Source organism: Jaculus jaculus, chromosome 4 (genome assembly GCF_020740685.1).
Source record: "Jaculus jaculus isolate mJacJac1 chromosome 4, mJacJac1.mat.Y.cur, whole genome shotgun sequence".
Lineage (NCBI taxonomy): Eukaryota > Metazoa > Chordata > Mammalia > Rodentia > Dipodidae > Jaculus > Jaculus jaculus.
In genome coordinates this window covers 25,583,011-25,595,565 of record NC_059105.1, presented here as the reverse complement: position 1 = coordinate 25,595,565, position 12,555 = coordinate 25,583,011, and the positions used below count along the sequence as shown (strand labels likewise).

The 12,555-nt window shown below is 38.6% G+C and overlaps 1 protein-coding gene across 1 annotated transcript in view; it reads right to left on the bottom strand.

The window, feature by feature from the left end:
• Abca12 (ATP binding cassette subfamily A member 12) overlaps window positions 1-12,555 on the bottom strand; it is a 183,608-nt gene that overhangs the window by 58,974 nt on the left and 112,079 nt on the right. The window contains exons 20-23 of the mRNA XM_045148359.1: window positions 9,925-10,015; window positions 7,303-7,482; window positions 6,429-6,744; window positions 4,564-4,678 (exon numbers count right to left, since the gene is read on the bottom strand). Of these exons, the coding sequence (XP_045004294.1) occupies window positions 4,564-4,678; window positions 6,429-6,744; window positions 7,303-7,482; window positions 9,925-10,015 (702 nt within the window). The remainder of the gene's footprint in view (window positions 1-4,563; window positions 4,679-6,428; window positions 6,745-7,302; window positions 7,483-9,924; window positions 10,016-12,555) is intronic.

Sequence of the window (12,555 nt, the reverse complement as noted above, 5' to 3'; positions counted from 1 at the left end):
CCATGTATAACAGTAAAAGATAATGTCAGTATATTTAATAAGGTGAATATCAAATATCTAGGTGCTAGTAAGTCACGGTAGCACATGCCTTTAATCCCAGCACTCTGGAGGCTGAGGCAGGAGGATCTCCTCTGTGCGTCTGAGGTCAGCCTGGGACTATAGAGTGAGTTTCAGGTCAGCCTGGGCTAGAGTGAGACCCTATCTTGGAAAAGAAATATATATATATATTTAGGAACTATAGACATCACGAAATAAAGCTTTTGTCATATGTACAAACATGTTGTTCCTCTCTAATGATTAATAACTCCAGGATAAGACCCACTTATATCATAGACTTGTTAAAAATAATTTTTCAGGCTTGAGGACTAAAATTAGATGCTTATCACAGTATTTTGGAACACTTTGAAACTCAGAATGGGCCTATTCCTAAGAGCTGATAAAATTCAGGTTTAGGGCTGGAGAGATGGCTCAGTGGTTACGAGCACTTTCTGTGTAAGAATGAGGGCCTGAGGAGGCCTGAGAGATTACTTGAGTTTGATCCTTAGGACCCACATTAACAGCTCAGTGAGATCATGTATATCAGTAACTCTAATCCCATGGGGGAGCCAAGACCTGAGATTCATGGGGGAAAAAAAAAAAATAAACAGCATCTCTTGGATCAATAAGAGACCCTGGCTCAAATAAGAACAGGCCAAAAAGCGATGAGTCAGGATACCATACATCACACAACACACACACACACCTCATTTCACATATACATAGCAAAAAAAATATTAAAATATTCAAGACTGATCATTTTGCTTTTTATCAAAACAGGCTGAGTTGGGTGTTTCCATAAGTGTTCAGTATTGCACACTCACACATGAAACTTCAGTATTAAAGTTTAGAACTTCGTGAGACAACAGCTGCCCTTTCTAAAGGAAAAGGGCAGTGAGATCACATAAGTCATCCACAAGTCATCTCGAGTCATTGCCAACTTTGCGGTAACTAGCAAAGCAAACTTGCTGAGGGAACGATGGCTGTCTACGCTGTCCTGGGTGCCCTGGGTTCCTCCTCACAGTGTCAGATGTCACATGCAGCTTTGTCATCAAAGACTCATTTGTCCCAAACCTCCCTAATGTGCCAGAGAGTTCATTAATATTGGATAAGCAGTGGTTCCCAGAAAATCCTCAGTGCACAATGGTCGGAGCTGGCCCAAATTAATGGAAGACAGACATAAAAGAGATTCCCTAAGATTTTGGATGAATATCTTGCCACATTCACGATCGGTGTTTGCACAGCAGTGGGCGATAAAAATATAGAAAAAGAAGTCATCAATATTCATATATTTGCTTGGCTGCAATGTTGACATCCAACTCAACATGAAGGTCTAGACTAATTCATTAGGAAGAATGGCATTTGCTATTTTAGTTATTTTTGTTTTTGTTTTTGTTTTTGTCTTTGTTTTTTTGAGGTAGGGTCTCACTCTAGCTCAAGCTAACCTGGAATTTTACTATGTAGTCTCAGGGTGGTCTTGAACTCATGGAGATCCTCCTACCTCTGCCTCTTGAGTTCTGGAGTTAAAGGTGTGCACCACCATGCCTGGCTGCTATTTTAATTTTTAAAATACCCTTAAGATAGATTATTTTTGTACAGTGTAAAGGGTTTATGTTGTGGTCACAATTAGGAAAATGCCAAAACTCCATGTGGAGTGGGTAGTGTCCATCGTGAAAGCAAAGTGACTAAGGGTCTAGGGAGATGGCTCAGTGGTAAAAACACTTTCTGTGCATGCCTGAGGCCTGAAGTCCATATCCCCAGAAAACAAAACAAAGTCCAATGCAGTAGTGAGCACCTGTATTTCAGCTCTCCTGGGGAAGGAGCAGTGGAGGTGAGAGAATATCAGAAGCTTGCAGACCGGCTCTCCTGGTGTACGCTGCAGTGACGTACAACAAAAAAGAGAGCATGTCTCAAATATGGTGACAATGAGACCAGCACCTAAAACTGTGCTTTGACCCCTCACACTTGCATGTGATACACATGCACACATGTACACACACACACACACAGAGAAAGAGAGAGAGAGAGAGAGAAATTTTTAAGTGTGTAATATGAAGCCCCAGGTGGCTGAAAGTTGTTTATAACAACACACATATATTATTGGTTACCTGCCTTACCTGAGAAAATCTCAAAATTTCAGTCTCCAACTATATATAAGGACTGAAAGTCCCAAGAATAAGCTTTCCGATCAAATAGATCAAGCTAGCCCACAACACACAAAAATGATATAACAGTACTCTCTTTGTGCTATAAACCAGCATTTTATAGCTATTGTATTTTAATTGTTGAAAGCAAGTAATGTCAAACAAAAAATGACTGAAGGACATTTTAATACAATTTTTTAAACTCCAGGCTTAATTTACAAAATAATCATATTGGGTATTAATATTTGTGCTATTTTCAAAGGTAACAGAATTCATGAGGGGCACACCATGGCAAGGTCAAAGATTAATGGCTTCATTGAGATAGCAACTAAATGGGTTTTCTTGCCCATATTTTAGAATAATTACAGAAAGCAAGAAGTACAATATTGATTTTCTTTTGGTTTAATTTGAATGAGAAGAGACACAGGGAATGGGCAGTTTTGTACCCTAACTGAATATAAAATAATGACATAGAAAAAAAGTGATTTCAGGAGCTAGGAAGATGGCTTAGTGGCTAAGAATGGCTGCTGTGCAAGCCTGATGACGGGCTCTTAGATCCCCACAACCCACATGCAGCGCGTCCTGGTGGTGCGTGTGTCTGTAATCCCATTGTACGTGTGTAATCCTAATGTACCAAGATCAGAAAAACCCCAGAACTCACAGGTCAGCTAGTCTGGTGTCTGCAGTAGCAAACACTAAGAAAAGCCCTGCCTCAAACAAGGTGGAAGGTGAGGACCCACACTCTGAAGTTGTCTCCTGACCACATGCATGCTATGGTGTGTGTACACCCATTGCTACATCAGATAAACACACACACACAATGATTCTGAATGGACCCACACTCTAAGGTTGTCTCCTGACCACATGCATGCTGTGCTATGTGCACACCCATTGATACATCAGATAAACACACACACGCAGACACACAAAATGATTTCAAGTTTCTGATAGTCTATGAGGTATTCATCATCATTCTCAGAAGCTCTTGAAAGATTATATTATTACAAGAAATTAGCTATGGTATGGGAAAGGATTGGTTAGAGGTCAAAATACTCAGGTTCAAGTCCCTGGTAAGAACTAGGTCCATAGTCTTTGGAAGGCCACCTTTCTCTTCCTGGACTCAGCCTTCTGATCTTAGAAAAGGATGGAAATGTGAACTGTACAGAGAGGCTGAGTTGGAGGCTCTGGGGACATTATCGTCATGCCATACCCACATCTCTCACCAGTACATTATTACCCAGGTATATCATATCCCTTTGAGTTTAGGACATTATTGATATTAATATGGGACATTAATGTATATGTCACTAAGAAAGAAAAGTCATTTCTAAATAAGTCATCATACCCTATCAAATTCATCCTAATATCTGAGGGGCTTTAAAAAGAGGGAAAAGACCCTTACATGTTAAAATTGAGAAACTAAAGATAGTAAGGGTAATGGAGTGGCTTTTTTTCCTGACATATCTGCATTCTGCAAATATGCTAAGTGTAGTCTACATAAAGAGACTCAGAGTTTAGGGACTGGGCAGAGGGGGACATGGCTGCCAGAACTGGAAGTCTCAAAGCCCCATTCTCTAGATTTCACTGACTTTTTCTTCCATTAGGTGACTTTGAGCCAAGGTCACATGGTTCAAATTTGAAAGTGGATGCCTACTAAATAAAAGCCCCAAGCCTATCACACAGAACCAGCTCATTGCTGAAAGTATGTCTCTCATATAATCAGTTGAGAAATAACTGTATAATCCCTCCATATTTTTGTAACTGATGCATTCAAAGAGCATTATGTTTTTTTTTAAATTAAAGGCTGCATTATCTTCATGTAAGTTTTATCCTTTTAGTTGGCATACAGAGACTAAAATAGCTTTTGAAAATGCCAGAGCATTATGTAAGAACACAAAATAATATGAAATGCATGTGTTTACTCACATACATACACAGGTACATATAGACACACACGCATATTTATGCTCACAATTTCTGTTTTGAATAATATGTTTCACTGTCAAGTGAAAAATAGCTCAGTTTTCATAGCTGGGCATGGTCCCATGTCCCTTTAATCCAAGCACTTGGTAGGCAGAAGTAGTAGGATCTCTGTGAGCTCGAGGCAATCCTAATACTACATAGTGAACTCCAGTTTAGCCTGGACTAGAGCGAGACCCTGACTTGAAAAACCAAAAAGAAAAAGAAAGAAAGAAAGTACTAAATGCCACTTTTTGTGAAAACAGTAAAACTGTCTTTGTGATTTGTAGAATGTTGGTCTTCTGATCTAATTCACAAGGCATGGGTTATGCTTTCGGAGTTTGCACACGCAGGATGAAAATCATAGTAATTGACTGTTCTATGAATAGGACTTATTTATGATAAGAAAATATCTTCAACATACCTCATGAAGCCGGAGATCTTTCTCATAAACAAGCTTTTTCACAAAAGCTGCTATAAATACAACCCAGGCAACCATGAGCACAATTGGAAGAGAGTAGGAAACACTGGTTAGAAAGCTGTAGAACAAAAACAAAAGAATCCAGTGAGCAGAACGGATGCCACCCAGCAGGTTGTGATGGATAAACAAACACTCCCGTTTATGTAGAAGTTGCAGTCTCATTAGGACATGCTATTATTGCCCTATGATTTATGAAGTGGGGCGCTGACACAGCAGTGAGGTGACATTTTCTGTCCATAATGATATTGGACTGAAAGGACAGCATTGGATAGTTCAAACAAATGGCCATATTGTTTAAATTATGCTTGGCTATATCCTGACTGGGAAAGTATATATTAACATATAGATATAATGACCAGATCAAAACTCATCTATCTAAGCTAAAATTTTAATCTAAGAGACCGATTTAAAATCAGGTGATAGTTAGTTTGCCTATCTAAACATTAAGGCTTCCCAAATGATCTTATTTATCTACTATACAGAAGTACACAGTTATTAATAAACTAATTTTTATCAAAATGAAATTATATAAGATACCAAGCATTTGACTTAAAATGCAAGGAACTTGAATCCCTCAATTAATTCCAAAAGGAGGTCACATAAGTAGTGTAGATATGTCTTCTTTTTTTTTTTTAAATTGATGTGCTAAACTAGAGGAACCTTGGAAGATCTCATCAATTCCCAAGTGTGTTCCTGAGTGGCCAGCCTGAAGCGGATGAATGTTCAAACTCAGTTGTTCTCAATGCTGCCCGTGAACCAGAAACACCAAAAAGTCTTATTCAAATGCAGATTCCTGGGCACTACCCATAAGGTACAGATTGCTTGTATATGGCAATGGGCCAGCAGCTTGGCTGTCTGAACAACGTCCCAGGCTAAAGCTGCTAGTGGCTGAGGGAGTTGAGCTTCCGACAGCCACAGTCCTGCCAGCAAAAAAGCAGCTGGCAAGGGCGGTTGTTCTCAACCAAACTCTGCCTTGATCTGTTTTGTACCTCTGACTATTCCAAAGTCTTCCTTTGAAGAAAAGTCTCAAGGCCTTTCCCTTTTGATCCTCAAGGCTAAAGAATTACCTCCAAGATCCCTGAGAAAAATGTAACTCTTAATGGGCTGTAATGTCACTATCATTCCCTGTCATTTGGGCATACAGAAATGAATCAGTTACACGGAGATGGATGTTTCCTAGTTGGGGAGTCATGAGAGCTGTGGCAAGGGCCTTTGTTTCCTGAGGAGCTGGCCTGGCTCAGCATAACACATTTCTTGAATAAATGTCACTGTGAAGTAGGTCCAGCTTTCATGCAGCTTATGGCTCCACACTTAGAAAAGGCCCTCACTGACTAGTCAAAAGTCTCCTGTAATGTTTCTTTCAAGTGATTGTGTAGTTTAAATCTGGTCTACTATTGAAAAATTTTGGTCTTGTCATGAGAAGGCCTGGTATAGAATCAGCTATAGTTTTTGGTCAAGTTACACCTCTGGAATTGTTTTATCTGGAAAATATAGACAATAGTATGTGCTCTCCTTTAACTCGTGAGACTTGCTGGGCAAAGTAACTGAAGCAATAAATGGGAAAGTGTTGTGTATCTGACAAAGAGTAAATTTATGCACAAGGCCTTTTGGACACATGAGGAAGACAGGGTAGTGCTTCTCTATTCTTCAGGAAACATGCAGGCATGTGCCACCACAGTAGGTGGTAAGCATATGATAAAAGTGTGGTGCATATGTTCCCTTTTGTTTAAGTTGTCTGAAGGAATGAGCAGAAGTGATTCTCACAAAAGAGTCCGTTGCTAACAAGGTGAGCGAGAGTACAGACGTACTTGTCCTTCATGAAGCAGGGATAAGGAACAGCTTGAACCTGGACAGCAACTTCCTGGGAGTTCCTTCCTGTTTGCAACTCAATGATTGCTCTTTCAATGCTGTCCTGTAAGTAGATGAAAGCCCTGCTGTAGATCTGGTTGTGTGACGGAGAATTGTGGGGTCCTGGAGCCCAAATCTTGGTTCTTAGGCTTTTGGTAGTCTGGGCGGTCTTCAGACTCATGCGGATGGTGTACTTTACAACAGGAGGCAGAAAGACATTTTCAGAGTCGTAGCCTCGGTGCTGGCTTCTGTTAGACGGAAGCTTAAAAATAACACCTAAAAATAAAACAGCAACGACAGCAGAAAGGTTACTTTATGGGAGACATTACTCGTTGTTCGGAGGGGACACGAACAACAGCCAGTCAGTTGAGTGAGAGATGTGCAGTAGATGCAAGCTCCTGATTTACAGAAACGATGACTAAAAAGAGGTGTCAATCTCACAGATCACAACAGTAGTTATAATCGCAAACTAAATAGCTAAATTAAATAGAACACTTTAAGCCACTTATTAAGATTACAAAAGAAAATACCCCTCCCCCCGTTTTAAAAGGAACTGTCTTGACTGGTTATGAGGGTGGACTCGACTTCACCTTTCAGCTACTAATACTTGTTCTTAATTATAACTGTGCCCTTGAGATGAGACATGTGCTGAAGGTTCCTTGTGCTCAGGCAATACAGCTGGCTCCCTACATGAAAGGTTCTCATTTGTATGGACATCAGAAAAGGTAATGCTCTCTGGACTACTTTTCTGAGTTCTGAATGAAAGAGGCAAGGAAAGAATTTGGCCAATTTTAGCACAAAGAGAAGCTTGAATCCTAACAGAACAGCACTTACTTCCAAAGAGCTCATTGCTTTTGTAGAGCCTTTCAGCCTCGATCTCCATTTCATCTATGGTGTCTGCGGCCTGTATACGGTCATATAATACACACGAGGAAATGTTCACCGTCAGGGAAGATAGTGTGTTAAGCTGGTCAATGATGTCAATGTTGTTCTCCAGTTTCAGCCTCAGAATGTCTAAAGAAGCAAGGCAAAAGAGAGAAATAGATCATCATCTTCATTGTAGTAACAGACAAAACACTTATTTGAGGAGAATAGAAAATATTAAAGAAGGTTATAAATAACAAGATGCTATAGAATATACTTAAAGTATCTAGGATTCTATAGGTAGAAAAATGTATCCAATTCTTTAGCCTTTGTAGCAAGTGTTAAGCTAATTACAAATAGAGTTGAGCTTCAGGAACAATACAAGATAATTCAAACCTATATTCTGCTATAGTTCAAATAACAAAAAACAAATAATGAATACATTTTAACGCATATATTAAATAAGAAAATATAACTTGATATAACACTTTTAAATAAGCTGAAAAATATCTCCTATGGACAAGGAATGAGAACATACAAGTTGAGTACAAAGAAGAAATGAGTTTTTCCATCCTCCTCATCAAGCTTTGCTATGGAATCATTTTATACTTGAATATCTATACTCCATAGAATGAGACTCTCTAATGTTGATGGAGCATTCTTAAGTGTTCTGAAATTATAGCTCAATTTTACAGTAGTTGCCTAGAATGCACAAGCACTTGTATTTGACTCTTAATATCATAGTAATAAATAAATAATACAATCATGTCATCTCTATCCATGACATCTGTGTTCATCTAAACAAACTGATCAAGATTTAATTTCAGGTAATTAATCAATTTCATGATTTGTTGTGAGTGAATCAACAGGATCAAAGGGCAAATATGAAATTGCTATTTAACAAATCATTCAGCCAATTAAATTTTGCTAACTTGATCATTATGAATACTGAGAAAGCTGAGAGTATTACAATCCTCTCAAAATAAAAGATATTGTTAACATTATCCAAAATAACAGTTTCTAACAGAAGGCAACTTCTTAGGTATATTTCTCATTATAATTTAAAATGAAATCTTTGACTTGATAGAGGCTGGTGGGAGAGGGAAGAGTGGCTTCCAACGACCATGGGAAGGACACTGAAGGGCTCTTTAGACATGCTGCTAGACAGAATCAAAAAATGCCTTTTATTTGGGGGTCAGCTGTGCCACTCAAGTTCAAATTCTGCCCTTACATACTGAGTTTTATATATGTAATTATAATGCAAGTCTCATTGTTGTTTTCTTTCCTTCCTCTCTTCCTTCCTTCCTCCTTTCCTCTCTCCCTCCTTCATTCCTCACATTCTTTCTTTCTTTCTCCCTTATTTTCTGTCTTCGTTTTGACAATCATACACAGGGCCTCAAGCATGCAATGTTCACTACTATATTTATCGTGAATTAAGTTTAAATTCTAAGCCTCATGTCCTATTTTAAAAGTTAGGAAAGACAAAATGTATATAAGAACTTCATATTTGATCCCTGATATTTTTATCAACTAGTCAATTACCCAAATGATACTTTTAGAAAATAATCTCCTTAGTCTTTCTTTACCCAAATTGGATCAACTAACATAAAATGCATACCATTATATACCATATAGCAATGTACAAACAGACATAATTGCTCTCCACTGGCTTACTACCTAAGTCATTTATGTCCCAGAGATGCCAGGAATGAGGAGGCGCATTTGCTCTGCTGCTGCAAAAATTTGATGCTCTCAATCCCTTCCTCATCCCCATGGTTGCATAGCAACCGTGAATCAGACACAGCCTCAATTAGATGCCTTGCATCCTTTAGGTTGAAAGTGGGAATGGAGCAGAGGGAAAGCTTAAGTTCAGACAGCTTCCTTTGAGCCTCCAGTCTGCTCCTTTTAAATGACCATGAGAGGAAGACCCACCCTTGAATACTGATTTATTTTCTCTTTGCTCTCCAACATTTGCCTGTCTTTTGTGCTTTCTAATCCTAACATCTTCCAGTTACATTCTGGGTTGGTCAAGTGATACAGAGGCCAATGAAGATCAAAATGTTAAATGTCACAAAAAAAAAAAATCATTTCGTCCTCCTCTGTATGGATGGACTTCTCATCAAGTTTGAGAAAAAAGCAATTAAAAAAATGTTATGTCTACCTGCCTACCTATGATTGAGATAATGGCTGCATTTACATGTGAGTATATTGCTGTATGTTTTTTTTTTTTTTTTTTTTTTTTTTGGTTTTTCGAGGTAGGGTCTCACTCTGGTCCAGGCTGACCTGGAATTAACTCTGTAGTCTCAGGGTGGCCTCGAACTCTCGGCGATCCTCCTACCTCTGCCTCCCGAGTGCTGGGATTAAAGGCGTGCGCCACCACGCCTGGCTGCTGTATGATTTTTGAAAGTAACTGTGACTAGAGAGTGTTCAAATAATAATTACTACTTCTAATTAACACAGAAGGCATATATATATTTGAGGTTTTGCTGCTCTTGAGAGAAACTATGCACAGAAGGGAAAGAGCTGCTCACAGAGGGCAGTGTCTCCTGCCTGCCTGCTGTGATGGGCAGAGCTCCATGCAGCCATACTCACCCAGGTCATCTATCTGTTTGAGGAGCTCAACAGCATCGAGTCCCACGGAGAATTTCACAAACACTTGCACAAAGGGGTTTCTTAGAGTATTCTGAGAATCAATAACAGACATCAGTTTCAGTGCAAGAAGGGAACATGTTTAACCATTGTCACTCAAATTGCAGCCCCAGTGCCGTGAAGTAACCATGATAGCATTATGCAAGCAACACCTTGCAAATACTTGCATACAAATCTTTTAAAAATGATGTGAGCTGGGTGACAGACAACAACATGAAAGGCTGGGCTTTTGACTGTGACACAAATTGGTCAAATTTCTCAAAAGTGCCCCCAGAGGACCATCATTCTCAACATTAGGAAATTATAATCAATTTAACAGAGTTTTCCTCATTGCTATTATATCATTTCTGTTAAAGTATATACGGTAAATAATGTGGTTCGTGGTTGAGTTGCATTCTCCTGAGGCAAATGAAAGCAAATGTTGGTAATCACAATGACTACACAGAGGTTTACCTAGCAGTTGGCTTGTATTCTAGTCATCCCGTGTGTGAGTGTTTTAGCCAGCATCCTGCCTGGCTGGCTCTTGACTAGCTTTCTGTGAAATATGGGGAACTTATCAGAAAAGGCAATGGATGATATTGTAATACTGTTCTGTGCTGTGAAAAAGCATAACTACATGAACATAGAAAATAAATTAATATAGACTTTAATTTCTATACCTGTAGAAATGATAAAAATTAAAAGTTAATAATAATTACTTTAAATGATAAAGGATATTATTGCTAGTTTCAAACTAGGTGCTATAACTATTATCGCTGTAGAAGTTGTTATTAGGTCTTCATACTACGTGCTAGACATTGTCATACAGCTTCTAATTAAAAGTCTTACTTATTTGTCTCCTTTATTCATTATTATTTTTAATATGGTTATCTGGAACAGAGAAAGACTGAGAGAGAAAGAATGGGCATGCTAGGGTCTCTAGCCACTGCAAACAAACTCCAGATGAATCAGCTACTTTGAGCATCTGGCTTTATGGAGATACTAGAGAATCAAAGCCAGGCTGTTAGGCTTTGCAGCCAAGTGCCTTAACTGCCAAGCCATTTCTCCAGTCCCTATTTTTCCTTTTTCCCCTTAAAATGTTATTTATTTATTTATTTATTTGCAAGCAGAGAGAGAGTGAGTGAGTATGGGCGTGCCAGAGCTTCTTGCTGCTGCAAACAAACTCCAGACATGTGCAACATTGTGCATCTAGCTTTACGTGGGTACTGGGGAAATGAACCCAAGCTGGAAGGCCTTGCAAGCAAGGATGATAACTGCTGACCCATCTCAGCATCCCTCTCATTTATTTTTCAACCACATTACTACTCTTTGGTGAGGAGATTGCTAGTGACTAAACCCAGGGTCTCATGGTTCAACAAGCATTGTATTCTTATGCCCGATCTGGTGATGGGTCTAAGTCTTTCCTCAGTAATGGAGAGTACCAATTCACTTCTTTTTCTAGGGCAGAATAAAAATACTTTCACAAGAGAGATGAGGATCCCTATAAAATAGTCACAGAGATTCTAGCTAATTACTGCACTTTGGAGCAGTAATGTCCTTTATTAACTCAGTGTTTGGGGTAACAAAAATTTCTGTAACATAATAAAATTTGGGGCTTTATTTCTTCTTTAGAGAGAGAAAGTTTTAGAAAAAAAAGAGTGGCTTTCCATTTAGGACAACAAATTTGGCAATAAAATCCTATTCACAAAGATTTTGTTATCTACTTTGTGGTTAAACTTAGAATCAAAATTGAATAGTAAATCATAAGGAAGATGCCTGACAAAAAAAGTTTAGTCCATTTTATATTTATATGATATATTAAATACCTATTTTGGAATTGATCTCATCATTTATTTTCAAATTTAGTTTTAATTGTACCTAAGCACTAGCTGTTAGTCAAAACAGACACCGAGGAAAGCAGCTTTGGGGTATAATTTTTCTGAAGACCTTGTACGATAAAAATCGTTCATCCCTGTTTAGTTCCCCAAGCAGAATCCTAAAGAAGGTCCTTGGTTTTGGCAAAACAAGGGACTCTTCCACTTCCAAAGGGCACTGTGAGCCATTCCTTCTAGCATCTCCTAGGTTTCCATCATTCCTGACACTTTCCTTTCCCACATTGATAGCTGGGGTCGGGGGGGGGGGTTGATACTCGGTCTCTACTTGTCAAGAACTCTGCACTGATAGGATCATTTCCCCACATTATTTCCAGTATCTTCAGAAAAGCCTCCATCCTTTTACATGAAGGGTAAATTATACTTTTCATACGAATGTGCACTGTGTTTGAGTTGAGATGCCAAATCTTTAAGTCTACCACAGTGAGTATCAGAAGTATGTGAGAGGAGATTACATTTTAAAGGAGTCAATTTATTAGAACATTTTTTTCAGATATAACATCTTTTGCTTCTTTACATGGACTTGAACTTAAGACACTTACCTAGCAATTTTAATGAGAATGCCTTATGCACACATTGTTAAAATGAATTTCAAGTTTTGTGACACATATGTAATATGTTTCAACTAAAAAATCCCCAAGTTTAATGATCTACAGAAAAGTATAATGTTAGCAAAGCATAATTTAAAGGAGCAAAACAAATA